Here is a 15,379-nt window from a genome sequence, read left to right as displayed (position 1 = left end):
TTCCTTTTAGGGCTGGTTCTAGCCATTTCTCTCAGGTTGAGCCTGTGAGCTTACCTACCGTCCGCACGTAGCTGGAATAGCCCCTTCACTACCAGCGAAGAGTCAGGAAAAAAAATACTATCAACAAATATATAGGTATACTTACATTAAATATTCCCATATTGTCACAAACGCGATCGAGTTCAAAACTCGCGCAATACCAAAAATTATCTCGACCGAGACAACCCTAGCCCGGAAACCCTATTCTCCAAAGTAACGCTCGTATATTGGTTTAGGGATCAGTGAGGCGCTGTTTCTCAAACTTTAACGAGTAATGTTTTGTTTCATTAGTTTAAGATTATTTTTTTGTGATTAGTAGTTTCTTTCCCCTCTATTATCGGTGAAATTTAGACTATTGGAGACACCACACTGGGGAAAGCCCTCCGATCAGGTGGGGCGATGGCTTGCGAGGGACCGGCAAGAAATTGACGAGACTAAACGAAGGCCACATCATCAGGTTAATGATGATGACACACGTATATAAGTCTAATGACTAAATAATCGTTCACCTTCTAATAGCTCGGCTGTAAGCATACGCTGTTAGAGATACGGAGGCGTTCGACAGGTTCGAGAAAACCACCCCCTCCCCACATTAAAGGGTTTAAAGCTTTTATGCAAGATGTGTTCACACCCATAAAGATGTATTATTTTTATCTAAATAAGCTCAATGTTTATGTGTGTAGATTTAATCCAGTTGTGTGGGCCTAACAAAATAAAAGATACAGCAACACAGACTCTTACAGAAAATCGAACAAAGACGATGCAAACACCCAAAAGACATAATATGTTTAAAAGTCATAAATATTTCACCTAAAGTTTGACATGCGCTTATTATATTACCATGGACACAGCGAAGGAATCTACTCGTACGAACAAAAATATACATATATATATACAAATTAAATAAAATACATTAACACACTAAAATCGTACAAGAATTACGATCCAAAAATTGCGATACCATTTAGTTCCTAATTCTTCCTTCCTTCCTTCATCATCACGGTTCCCGAGTAGCATGAGCACTCATGATCCTTTATCAGCAATCAACTCCTACCGTTGCTGTCATATTTGTTGTCGTAATTCTTTGTACTAGTGGTAGTCGTAATTCGAGTATAATTAATTGAACATTATAAATTTGAATATTATTATGGTTCTATTATCAAAGAGTATTATACTTCTAAAATCGCAGATGTCGCCAAGACTACACTATAGACAAATACCTAATATTACAGACGAACAACATTAATCTATTCTCAATTTGACCACAGACTTTAAAAAATAACAAAAGTTTGACCATAAACAAAGAGTATACTAGTGTGTGTGTCAAATACATGCATGGTACATAGTATGTGTAATGTTTTTTTTTATTGATTTAATGTATTAATATTGCATAATTTAAAAAAAAAATTAGTATTGTGCACTCCTTCTCTATATTCTCTATAAGTCTGGGAAATTTCATACTCCTCCGTCCATGCAATTTTCATAAAAAGGGATACAAAGTTTTTGCTTCAAGTATTAATATATAACTTTTTATTTTATTATTCAAACCTTTTTTAAGAAGATCCTCTCTAGATTCCGTATAAAAAAACGAATGTTTGACCCGTCCTTATAATCTTTGAGACGATGAGCTCGAAATCTCAAGGACTCTCAGTGTCAAGGATCCTGAATTTTTCAAAACCTAACCCACGGTTCGCGGCAGAAATAGGCGGGGCGGTGGTACTCACTCATGCGGACTCACAAGACGTCCTACCACCAGTAATAATAATTACGCAAGGACTCTCAGTGTCAAGGATCCTGAATTTTTCAAAATCTAATCCATGGTTCGCGGCAGAAATAGGCAGGGCGGTGGTACACACTCGCGCGGACTCACAAGACGTTCTACGGAAGCACGCAAATTCTAAATGTTTTTTTTTGTATTTAACATTTTTATTACATGACTACCTGACCCGGCAGATATCATAGTGCCTCAATCGATAAATAAAAGACCTAAACTTTTGTCTATATCTATACTTCTATACTAGCATTATAAAGAGGAAAGATTTGTTTGTTTGTATTGAATAGGCTCCGAAACTACTGAACCGATTTTAAAAATTTTGTTCACTGTTTGGAAACTACACTATTCCCGAGTGACATAGGCTATAATCTTTTTTGAAAAAAATTTGGGATCCTTACTAAAACCAACCCAAAGTGTAAAAAAATACCTAAAATATTCTTTACATCGCGTGCCCTGCGAAAATTATTGATGAAATATTATGAAAATATTGATGATTCATATTTATCTGCCTTTTAAACATTCTCTGGACTTCTACAAATAATTCAAGACCAAAATTAGCCAAATCGGTCCAGCCGTTCTCGAGTATTAGCGAGACTAACGAACAGCAATTCATTTTTATATATGTATACTAGCGACCCGCCCTCGCTTCGCTTCGGAAACATTAAAACACACATGAAACCAAAAAAAAAATAAAAAAATGTAGCCTATGTTCATCAGGGACAATGTCGGCTTCTAATGGAAAAATAATTTTTCAAATCGGTCCAGTAGTTTCGGAGCCTATTCGAAACAAACAAACAAACAAATCTTTCCTCTTTATAATATTAGTATAGATATAGATAGATAGATAGATGTTTATTAAGTGTTAATAAAGTATTTCTTATTACAGATAACCGAATAGAGCGAGATGTGATCGCGGTTTGGGCTAGTAATGTAATATATTTGCGCTTTCGGGTAAAAAGATTTAGGCGCACAAGTAAAATCGTAAAAGGCAAGTGAAGAGGCGAATGACCGACGCGCTAGGGATGGGACACGTTCGGCGTTTCATCGATAATTTTAATCTTTTGGAACGAAGTTCCTTATGGGACGATGCGGAGGGGTAGCCTTACCGGGAAAAAACGTCCGTAACGTAAGATTTTTATTAGTAATGTACACAGTAAGTACAGTAATGTACACTTAACTTTGTAATAACGTACAGAAATAACATATTTTTTTATCATTCATTGGCCACGATCTCGGAGCGTTCGTTTACTAACTACCTAACTCTTATGCAAACAACCGTGAATGAAGTGTACCACGATAAGTTCGCACGTTACCGCATGACCGTGGGTTGTTGCGAAACCTCCAGTTTTATTTTAACAAATTATAATTATGAGGGTTTGATTTGTATTAAACGCTGTTATTCCTTCACCGTGGAAGTCAATCGTGAACATTTGTTGAGTACGTATTTCATTAGAAAAATGATTTTATTGTAACAAAAGCGTGGGGCGCATGGTATCAGTAGTTATAAATATTTTATGAACAGATATGAGTAGAAGGGTTACTTTGATAACATCCTGAAAAGCACCCCACGCTTTTTTGCAATAAAATCATTTTTTCTTACACTATTTTAAATTCAATTTATTAAAATTTATTTTCTATTTGATAGTTCTATTTTATATACAAGCGTATTATATTTATTAATATATATAAGCGTATATATTTTAGTTTTTTTAAATTATTTTTTATTTTGAGTTTTTAGTTGAATTAAATATATGTAATTGAATTAAAATATTGAAATTTTTTTCAATATTTTTTTAAATATTGAATTGTCATCGGTCCCTAATAAGTATGCCAAATTTCGAGTTAATCCCACGTTTTGAAGGGGGTCAAACCATGTTCAAAGATTCCGTTACAAACTAACATACGTCTGAAGCTAATAGTCGTCGAAGCCTAAAGGATAAAACGTCCTGTGCATTCGTATGTAGCCATGCACCGGTGTTCGAATCCCGCAGGCGGGTACCAATTTTTCTAATGAAATACGTACTCAACAAATGTTCGCGATTGACTTCCACGGTGAAGGAATAACATCGTGTAATAAAGTAATAGAAATCGACACGATTACTTCGGGGCGCCGCGTAGGACACCGGGGATCTACACGGCAGACAGCGTGGTAACAGTTTTGGCAATAACGAAAATACATGACAGTTTTTTGTTTTATTGCTTATATGTGTGGACGAGTTCACAGCCCACCTGGTGTTAAGTCATTACTGGAGACCATATACATCTACAACGTAAATGCGCCACCCACCTTGAGGTATGAGTTCATAGGTCTCAAGTATAGTTACAACGGCTGCCCCACCTTTCAAACCGAAACGCATTACTGCTTCACGGTAGAAATAGGCACGGACTCAACCTGAGAGAGTTTGCTAAAACTGGCCCAAGCAAGAACAATGCTTCGTTGAATCTACCACCGGATCGGAAACGCGACTCACTGAGAAGATCCGGCGAGAAACTCAGCGGCCTGTGTCTATGGGTGATAAAACCGAGCCACTGCCCACACACCCCCTAACACTCTTCTTCTTCTTTCTTTCCTATTACCCTCTGCTGAGGTGTAGGGCTCGAATCAAATCCTTCCATTTATACCTGTTTTGGGCTCTGTTCTAGCTCCTCCCATACCAAAGACGCCCAGTTCCTTCTCCACCGAGCGACGCCAAGTTGTTCTGGGACGGTCTTTCTTCCTTTTGCCAGATACTTTCCAGGTCAGCGCTCGCTTGGAAGGTGAAACCCTAGGTGGGTATTCGGGCTTTCTCAATATATGACCAATAAAAATACCACAATCACCTTTTTTTTGTTCTACCTAAGCTGATAGCCCTGAGAGGCTATTTCAGCGTAACCTTAACTAGTATGTGAGCTCACGGGGCTTAAACCTGACGACGTTGCTAACAGGAACCTTAGCAAGAGCCGTGCGTCGCATAATCTACCACCGGAGAAACTAAGTAGGCTGTGTCTCTGGGTTAATTTACTCGTCGAGCCCTTCGTCGCGAGCGATGAGTTCGACGAGAACGATGAGCGGTGCTTGAGGTACCTAAAAGCACCGTTAGTGGATCGGGAGGATCCGAAATGACGTATTTTGGGCGACGTCGACTGCTTTCCATTCTGTCCGCAGGATCAATCGCTAGGACAAATATCAAAGCGTTACTCCTTGCCTCCACACTGTTACATCGCTAGCGGCCTTTCTCTTAAGACTTCCACCATCACCTAACAAAGATGGCGGCGCGACGAATACCACCATTCAATTACAATTATTTACATTCGTTAAAGCTGAACAAACACGAAACAATCGCAAAGTAAAAGATACACTTTTAACTATGTCTGTGTCGGTATAGAATACAAGTACCATGTCTTATCTCTTTACTGGTGGTGGGACCTCTTGAGAGTCCACGCGGGTAGGTACCACCACCCTGCCTATTTCTGCCGTGAAGCAGTAATGCGTTTCGGTTTGAAGGGTGGGGCAGCCGTTGTAACTATACTGAGACCTTAGAACTGATATCTCAAGGTGGGTGACGCATTTACGTTGTAGATATCTATGGGCTCCAGTAACCACTCAACACCAGGTGGGCTGTGAGCTCGTCCACGCATCTAAGCAATAAAAAACAAAAAAAAATCTGGAGACAAGAATAGATGGAGAAAGATCGTGCGTGCGAAGGTGATACAAAAGAATGGTCGCAACTCTCAGCAGTGAGGAATACGACGCAAGAAGGAGGTATCTGTTCTAAGGAAAGAAAACCTGGGAAGCGGGCGTGGTTTGCTGACGTCACGCCGCAGCGTCTGCTCAGACTAGTCGAAGTCGAAGAGGGGTTTAACGGTAGGGGGCGGCTTGGCTCTGCTCCTGGCCTTGCTGATGTCCATGGGCAACGGTAACCACTCACCATCAGGTAGGCCCTATGCTCATCTCAAGGGCGGTAAAAAAAAACCACATGTATTTTCTGATCTCAGCGCCTCAACCCCGGCCATCGTCTCTCCGGATTCTAAATTCCTGTGCACGAGTCTCTCATAAGGGGCCATCCATAAATTACGTCACACGAATTTTAGGACTTTTGAACCCCTCCCCCCCCGTCCTTGTCACGGGTTGTCACATTTTTATACCCCCCCCCCCAATGTGACGTCACACATTTTTTCAATTTATGCTTGTAAGTTAAAGTATAAGTTAAATGACGTTGCATGAGAGATAATCTCATAGCGAGAATGCTAAATTATTAATAGCTATAGTTCAAGTTCGTAGATTTTTAAGACCTTTAGGTCAAGTCTTATTTTAATTTGAATGAAAACATTTTTTATATGAAAAATTATATTAAGAAATGAAATGAAGTTGATTAACATGAAACATGGCATGACGTGAAATGAGATGATATCGGTTGAAATATAATCTCAGTAAAATGGTCATTTATTGAGACTTTATCAGTGGACTTTTTGGAGGATCCCGAGAAGTTACGTCCAGCGGCTTTGTATCATTTTCCCACATTTGTGCACTTTCACAGCTGATACTAAACAGTTAATAAACCACCGTTATCACACATTTAAACCTGAAGAAACACTAAATAGACGAAATAAAACAACAAATCACACAACTTCACTCCTCACGTTCCCGCCAAAAATTCACGCTACGAAGAGAACAGTGGATGACAGAAAAATTTTTTTTGAAGTGAAACGTCTTTATAATCTCGATGAAACGAAAAAATAAGTCCATAGAGACAAAAACACATAAATGTATATGATTCAGCCGGCGAGAGAATGAGATAGAACACATTAGACGTTCTCGGTCTCTTCTTTGTGCGACTCTTCGTAGCATCCCCACTATCGTCTACTAAACATTGTCCATATGTATGCTCCTGTGTAGTGGGATAGTCAGTATACCTATATCTTATTTATAAGTTTCACTTCTACCGTGTGTGACTTGCACACACACACACACACACACACACACACTTTTTTTTGAAGTTATACTTCTTTAGCCGCGTTATGAAAAATTGATGAAAGTGAAATTTTACGATGCGCGCGCACCGTGACACAAAATTAACAGAAATGAAGTTGCCCACAAGTGCTCCAATACAATTGAGGTTAACTATCCGTATGTATTATTTAGTAATATAAATGACAAAACAACATACTAAATATTATCAAATTACTTATTAACCTTAAATATTTATTATTAATTATTTAATATTAAAAAAAAAAATAAAGAAATAAAATTAATAAAAAAAAATATAACTTCTCACGCGCGTACATAAGTACACGCACCCTTTTTTAATATTCATTTAACACTTAACACCCGTGTACCCACATTTCTGGAGGTCGGCTAAGTCTAAAATAAAACACATGGCCGGCGCGAACCCGCAACCTATCGTTTTCGAACCGTTACAGTTAATTTAACTAAACAATTGAGCTGTATAACATTTGGGCGAATGAAGAGTTTTATAACCGCGCCACTTATCGTCGGAGGAGATCGGAATAGCGATCGAGCGAACCAGACTATTGTCTTGATACTTTGACCGCGAACCGTCGATATATCGACTCTCTACTGACGCGTATGAAGTGCGGAGCGTCGGTGTTGCGTCTATTTCGTAGAGGTATCTTGAGGTGGCCAGGAAAATGAATAAAAGCGTTTCCTTCTTCCAATACTAATTATAATATTGTTTTTAATTCTCTCGTAAGTCTGCCGTGAAGCAGTAATGCGTTTCGGTTTGAAGGGTGCGGCAGCCGTTGTAACTATACTGAGACCTTAGAACTTATATCTCAAGTTGGAGGGCGAATTGGAGGGCGGGAAGGCAAGTTGGAGGGCGAAAAAAAAAGGATGACTCCAAGCGACTCGATCGTCATCGCTATGACCGCGATCGCGATGGCGTTCGCTAATCACTCCCCGACTCTGTACGGGACAGGGTGGATATATTTTATAAATAGCGTATCGCGTATTCTAAATCTAATAGACGTTCTGTGGATCGCGAATTTAGTCTTATTCGATGCGCTGCGTTGGCATTGTCTTATACTAGCTTTTGCTGGCGACTTCGTCTACGTGGAATAGTTCACAAATAATGATCTATTTTAGAACAAATTTGGTTAGCATAAAAAACGTTATAGTGAGCCAACCTTAGCATATAGAGATATGGTGTCGCAGACTTTTTTAGATCTTTTAAAGAGGAACAATTCTGTCATACATTATTTTAGCGTAACTTTAACCATGTCTGCAGCGCACGCAGTGGAAGCTCTCAATAGAGAAAATACCCCGATTTTGAAACATTCTTTATTGGTGCTCCGCCTGCATTGGCCTTAGCGTGATGTTATATAGCCTATAGGCTTCCTCAATAAATGGGCTACCTGACACTGAAATAATTTTTCAAATCGGACCAGTAGTTCCTGAGATTAGCGCTTTCAAACAAACAAAATCTTCAGCTTTATAATATTATTAGTTTTTTTATTTTTTTTTTATTGCTTAGATGGTTGGACGAGCTCACAGCCCACCTGGTGTTCAGTGGTAACTGGAGCCCATAGACATCTACAACGTAAATGCGCCACCCACCTTGAGATATAAGTTGTAAGGTCTCAGTATAGTTACAACGGTTGCCCCACCCTTCAAACCGAAACGCATTACTGCTTCACGGCAGAAATAGGCAGGGCGGTGGTACCTACCCGCGCGGACTCACAACAGGTCCTACCACCAGTAATTACGCAAATTATAATTTTGCGGGTTTCACTTTTATTACACGATGTTATTCCTTCACCGTGGAAGTCAATCGTGAACATTTGTTGAGTACGTATTTCATTAGAAAAATTGGTACCCGCCTGCGGGATTCGAACACCGGTGCATCGCTACATACGAATGCACCGGACGTCTTATCTTTTAGGCCACGACGACTTCAAAATAGATTAATTAACACGTCGAGCGCCGTGTAGGTCACCGGTGGCCTACGCCGTGCTTTCAAGTAATCATGTCGATTTCTCTTTTCAATGATCTCATTAAAACGCCGGTATATCTAGTAGACTCTGGAAAAGACGAATCCGAATGATACTGGGAATGAATCTTTTTAATACGCTTTTATTAGCTTCAGACGTATGTATGTTAGTATGTAACGGAATCTTTGACCATGATTTTGACCCCCTGCAAAACGTCGGATTAACTCGATTAATTCGGTATACTTATAAAAGATCGATGACAATTCAGTATTTATAAAAAATATTGAAAAAATTAAAATTCAACTAAAAAAATAGAAAATAAATTTTAATAAATTTGAATTAAAAATAGTGTAAGAAAAAATGTTTTTATTGAAAAAAAGCGTGGGGTGCTTTTCAGGATATTATCAAAATAACCCTTCTACTCCTATCTGTTCATAAAATATTTATAACTACTGATACCATGCACCCCACGCTTTTGTTACAATAAAATCGTTTATTCTTACATTATTTTTAATTCAAATGTATTAAAATTTATTTTTGTTGATTTTCTATAAAAGCGTATTTTGTTAGTTTTTTTAAACTATTATTTATTACGTCAAAGAGACCTTAAAGCGACATTTCACTGGTGATAGGACCTCTTGTGAGTCCGCGCGGGTAGGTACCACCGCCCCGCCTATTTCTGCCGTGAAGCAGTAATGCGTTTCGGTTTGAAGGGCGGGGCAGCCGTTGTAACTATACTGAGACCTTAGAACTATATCTCAAGGTGGGTGACGCATTTACGTTGTACATGTCTATGGGCTCCAGTGACCACTTAACACCAGGTGGGCTGTGAGCTCGTCCAAACATCTAAGCATTAAAAAAAAAAAACATACATTAAGAAACAAAAGAAGGCAAAGCGATAATGTAAAAGTATAATATTTCTGTGCCCATAGTAGATTATATATACATAGGCAGCGGCTTGGCTCTGCCCTTGGCATTGCTGAAGTCCATGGGCGACGGTAACCACTCACCATCAGGTGGGCCGTATGCTCGTCTGCCTACAAAGGCAATAAAAAAAAAAAACATATTTGTAATAAGTAAAAAAAAAAGTATTGATAAATTATGTCACTTAGATTTTCCATTGGCGTGCTAACTAATAATGACAGTAATTTTTTTTAAAACAGTTCGAAATTCAAAATTTACACACTGACAACCTTCGATCAATAATAGTACTAGATAAAGGATCAGGCACAAAAATAAGACGCTCGAGTGGCCACGTTTGCAGACACGAAAACATCTTCATTTCTTAGAAAAAAAGATTCATAATGTTAACAACGACTTCAGTTTATTATAAACCTTAATGCTTAAAACATAAAGTTTAATTACCATTGCAAAATATATTTATTTAGATCCTTTCGTCAGAGAAGGGATTTTATGAAATAAATTTAAAATGTCACTTGAAAATAAAAAAGTCATCAGTACAAAAATATTTATTCTAAAATGATACATAAGGACTTATTGATAAGGTTAAAATCATTTTGATTAAAATTTCGTGCTTATTGTATTGCGGGACTAGATGTAGTTCTTGGTATTACATTTCAATGCTCAATGCAATATTATTGATCGAAGCTGACAACTAAATTGAATTTTTAGTGACAGTTCGAAATTCAAAATTTAAAATTTTGTACATTTTTTTAATAATAATATTTTATCGATCACCTACTAAGTCTCAAACAGCCTCATACAATTAAGCATACAAACAGCTTTATCGCGTTGTCTCATTCACTGACATTCGGCTGTAAGCGCGATCGAAAGAGACAAAAACACTTTGAAAGGACTCGGCACTTATCAGTAAGTAGATAAATGTTAGTGACTTTTGGACTTAAGAGGAGCTCCAGGTAAAGTTTAGCCTATACTAAACGCATTCCCGCTTAGAAAATGACTATCACAATAAAATCATGTTTCGTTAGATTTTTTTTAAATAATTATATATTACTAGTGGTCGCACAGTAGTCGAAATTCAAACTAATTGAAATTTAAGTTTGAACATTATTATGGTTCTATTGTCAAAGACTATTTATTATACTTCTATAAATCACAGATTACGCCAAGACTAACTACACTATAGACAAATAATATTATAGATAAACATTATTAATATTTTTTTTAAAGGGATTTTATGACCTGGTAACTGAGACCTTTAAGTCATGTCTTATTTTAATTTTTATTCATATTTTTATGAAAAATATTATGGAGTGAAATGAAATGAAGATGATTAATTTGAGACATTAATCAACTGGGATGAAATTAAATGAAATGAAATGGGATGAAATATAATCACAGTAAAATGGTGGTCATTTACTAAGATTTTTTCAGAGGACTTTTTGGAGGATCCCTAGAAGTTACGTCCAGCGGCTTTGTTTCATTTTCCAACATTTGTGCACTTTCACAGATATTAAACAGTTAATAAACCACCGTTATTACATATTTAAACCCGAAGAAACACTAGATAGACAAAATAAAACAAATCACACAACACACATCGCATTCGCGCCAAAAAAAAAAACAATATTAATCTATTCTCAATTTGACCACCGACTTTCAACAATAACAAAAATTTTACAATAAACAAAGAGTAAGTATATTATATGTGTTCTGTCAAATACATGGTAGTCTGTGTATATTTTTTATTGATTTGTATTTTTAGGAATAATAAAAAAAAAATTAACATTGTGCACTCCTTCTCTATATTATCTATAAGTGTGGGAAATTTCATACTTCCCCGTCCGCGCAATTATCGTAAAAATGTGTACAAAGTTTTTGCTTCACGTATTAATATTTAATCTGTCTTTTGATAGAACTTAAATAAATTGGTCCAGTTTTCGAGTAGCAAACGGTAGGAACGAGCAGCATCTGTCTGTCTCTTTCGTTTCCTCTCCGAGAAGACACGTGGAAGAAAGACAGAAATAGCAATATAATTTTTGGAACGCTTTTGAATACGTCGTCAATCGCATTTCCTCTTGAGCGGCTGCTCTGTACAATCGCGGCCAGCCCACTAAGTTTCTCGCCGGATCTTCTCAGTGAGTCGCGTTTACGATCCGGTGGTAGATTCTGCGAAGCACGGCTCTTGCTAGGGCCAGTGTTAGCAACACGCCCGGTTTGAGCGCCACGAGCTAACAAACTAGCCCCACGCGGTTACTAAGTCTCACGTAGAAGTCGAACTTCGGCCCCGGAATATTGACGTTCGATAAAAAAAATCGTACAATCGCAACAAGTTTCACGTAGAAGTCGGACTTCGGCCCCGAAATGTTGACGTTCGATAAAAAAAAAAGTACAATTGCAACAATTTTCACGTAGAAGTCGAACTTCGGTCCCGGAATATTGGCGTTTGATAAAAAAACCGTACAATCGCAACAAGTCCCAATTAGAAGTCGAACTTCGGCCCCGGAATATTGACGTTTGATGTTTAAGTACGAAACAAAAAAACACGTTTACAATTTTTTTTTCTATGCCTAAGTACGTTCTGAAATCGAATACGTCATGGCGAGATAGCCTTTTTGGAATTATAAAAAAAATAACAATAATTACTTATATGCATAAAGTTATTATTTAACAAAACATTTATTCATACGTTCCAATGAATATAATATAGCTCGTATCACAAGCCAAGGTTATTACTCATCAGAGCTTTGTGTTAGCGACGAGACACGAGGAAACAAAAATCAAATAACTATGAATGCATAAATTACATAGTATAAATAATAAAAAAAAAAACCAACTGACGGTTTGTATGATTATTGTAAATGATCCAGAATACGAATGGGGTAATTAAAAACAAAACATTCATCGATGATCTTTCTACTTTTGAAGTCGGTTAAAATCAATATCGTTTACCTACCTACTGCAAAGTTACAGCTGAATGTATTGTAGAAATCGATAATAATTATTTATTTACTTTTACATCGTTATAAATTCAAGATGAATAAAAAATTCATCATTAACTATATTTATTTTTATTGAAGTATGTACATTTTTTTTAAATAAAATTGTTCATTACTTGTAATAATTACCTACTAATTGGATTTTTTACTAAAACGTAAAAATGGCCGCGTCATTCTACTAAGAAATCAATTGAATTACTTTTAAAGTTACATATTATTATTAAATATATTTGATGACAATCAATTATTCAGTACTACATAGACGAGTTTATCTATGAAGATTTTATTACGGTAATTAATTATGCGCTAATTATGTATGCTTTAAATGAATAACCAGAATTTAAATTACATAATTAAAACGCGGCAACAGCTTCCCATGGCGAAAAAAAAACAAAACACGAACGGAATATGGCCAAAACAGAGCGGAGATAATTAAGAACTCGAAACTCACCCGAAAAAAAGGTTTGTCCATTTTTATTTCCCGGTCAACTAATATTCCAAACAATAACGTTCGTGAAAACAAAACATTTATCTCTCTATTTTTACGACAATTGCATTTGCATTCTCATTTTAACTTTCAACGTAGACATTTTCACTAAATATAAACATTTAACACACAACACTGAATCTTCTTCGGTTATTTTTGGTAGCACGATTCACGGTGTTCTAAAATTATTTTTGTGTTTTATTTTTATGAACAATTATATTACGATCATTGGATGTAAAGTGTTTAAAATGGATTTAAAAATAATAAAATAATACAAAAACGAACGACCGATAACGGTTTTCTAATCGAGATGATTGCTCAATAGGCACACACTCAATCGACGTTTGATAAATAATTATTTCACACAAAATCGAAAACCGTCACTACTACAGCCATATTACAAAATGTCACACACACGTACACGTATATATATATGCACGTTTTATTAAACACACGCAAACACAAAGGTGTCGCACAGAAAACGATTATCACTAGACAAATTATTTTGTTACGAAATAATTAAAATTTTTGTCAAAAAATTTACACAATAAAAACAACATGGCGTACGTTTTATTAGAATAAGTCAAAATACGCGCGCGTTAGACGTCCGCGTTGACAGAAACACAGCCATTTCGTTTCGCGTTCGCTACGTGTCTGTGTGTTGGACTATAGTTCTCACCCGCTCACACGCTGAGCGACTCAGGGTTGTACGAACCTAAACATATTAATTTTAATTGTTATTTATTTTTATATTAATTATTAAAATTAAAACAAAAATTTCGTAATTAATCTACGATGATATTAATGTATCCTCGATGACACAACTATTTTTCTACAATGGATTTATTTGATCTAGATATTTATCTAATGATTACCTAAAAGTAAAATGGCGGAAAATTTTGCTATAAATTAAAAGAAAACCTTAGAAGTAGACAACTAGCTATATATACGTCCCCGAAATCGTACCGAACTTGATAAATTTAGTCTGGTGAATCCGCACGGATAAGTACTACTACCTTGTCTATTTCTGCTGTGAAGCAGTAAGGTAGGTCGTTTGAAGGTTGCGGCAGCCGTTGTTTTATGAAACGGTCATTACGTTGCATTTAAGCTGTGGATTTTTATGGGCTCCGGTAACCACTTAACTTAACCAGGTCTACCCATCCTAGTAATAAAAAGCCCACTGAGTTTCTCGCCGGCTCTTCTCAGTGGGTCGCGTTACTGATCCGCTAGTAGATTCAGCGAAGCACTGCTCTTGTTAGGACTAGTGTTAGCAACATCCACAAGATAGAGCCCCGTGAGCTCACCTACTAGTTCGGTGAATCTAGTATGAATCCTAGAGGTCACTAGAATAGGTAGGAAAAAACAAGTAATAAAAAAAACAAGCTATTCGAGCTTAGAGGATAGTTCCTTCATGACGGTTTACCCATTGCTTTTCAGTGAATATATTTCGATTGTCATTTTCTTATTTATGTAACAACGCTACTTTACGTGTGCTACCAAAGAAGTAGTGAGTCGTGGCTAACTTAAAATACCGACTCGGTGGTGTAGTATTTAGCGGGTATTGCGCCGAGGGTCGTGGGTTCGATTTCTACATCGGACAAACATTCGTAAGATAAACAAGTTTGTTTGCTCTCTGGCTGGGCGTTTATTATCTATATACGCATATAATTAAACGTAATTGTATGTATGTCAGTCTCTGGTAACACAGGAAATAGGGAATCCTACAGACGGATGACTGTGCATTTCTAAGTAAGCCCAGAACCGATTCTTTACATTAAAGTTCTGGTTTTGGATCATAGATAGCGCTACACGTCGAATATCTGAGACAGTCATCATTATAAGGAAGTACATAGAAGAAGCAATATCTAATCAGAACGCTTATCTTTTCAATTAAGTAAATAAATGTTTTTTTTTCAAATCATCGTTATTGAACTGATAACGAAGCAAGTATCTTTTAGAATGTAATTGTCACTTTTTAAACTATCGGTACAAATGGATTTCGATGAGTTGTTATTGTTTTAACGATCGCCCGGTTTTAATTCTGTACGTAAGCCCGACAAGAATTCAAAGAAAGGATTAATTTTTTTATTGTCGTATCACTCTTGTCAGAGCGATCGTGGTTGTCATTCAGTATCATTGCTGTGGGCAGATGTTATGCCCCTCACGAGCAATCGTAGCTTCTCTGGGTTTGTGGTGAGTTTGATACACTCATGCAAACAACCGCCAACTGCC

At 36.9% G+C, this 15,379-nt stretch overlaps 1 protein-coding gene across 3 annotated transcripts in view; it reads right to left on the bottom strand.

Moving 5' to 3' along the window:
- The window catches only part of LOC101740963 (AT-rich interactive domain-containing protein 5B), a 102,473-nt gene that overhangs the window by 70,977 nt on the left and 16,117 nt on the right, over positions 1-15,379 (bottom strand). Inside the window, exons 1-2 of one of the 3 annotated variants that reach the window (XM_012689535.4) lie at positions 13,715-13,805; positions 13,112-13,326 (exon numbers count right to left, since the gene is read on the bottom strand). The exons of 1 other annotated variant lie outside the window; for it this stretch is intronic. In XM_012689535.4, coding sequence (XP_012544989.1) covers positions 13,112-13,132 — 21 coding nt within the window. In that variant the 5' untranslated portion in view covers positions 13,133-13,326; positions 13,715-13,805. Of the gene's footprint in view, positions 1-13,111; positions 13,806-15,379 lie in introns of those variants that run through there. One more of the 3 variants, XM_012689534.4, reaches the window with a different exon arrangement.

This window comes from Bombyx mori, chromosome 24, assembly GCF_030269925.1.
Source record: "Bombyx mori chromosome 24, ASM3026992v2".
Taxonomy (NCBI): domain Eukaryota; kingdom Metazoa; phylum Arthropoda; class Insecta; order Lepidoptera; family Bombycidae; genus Bombyx; species Bombyx mori.
This window is presented reverse-complemented; position numbering and strand designations above follow the sequence as displayed.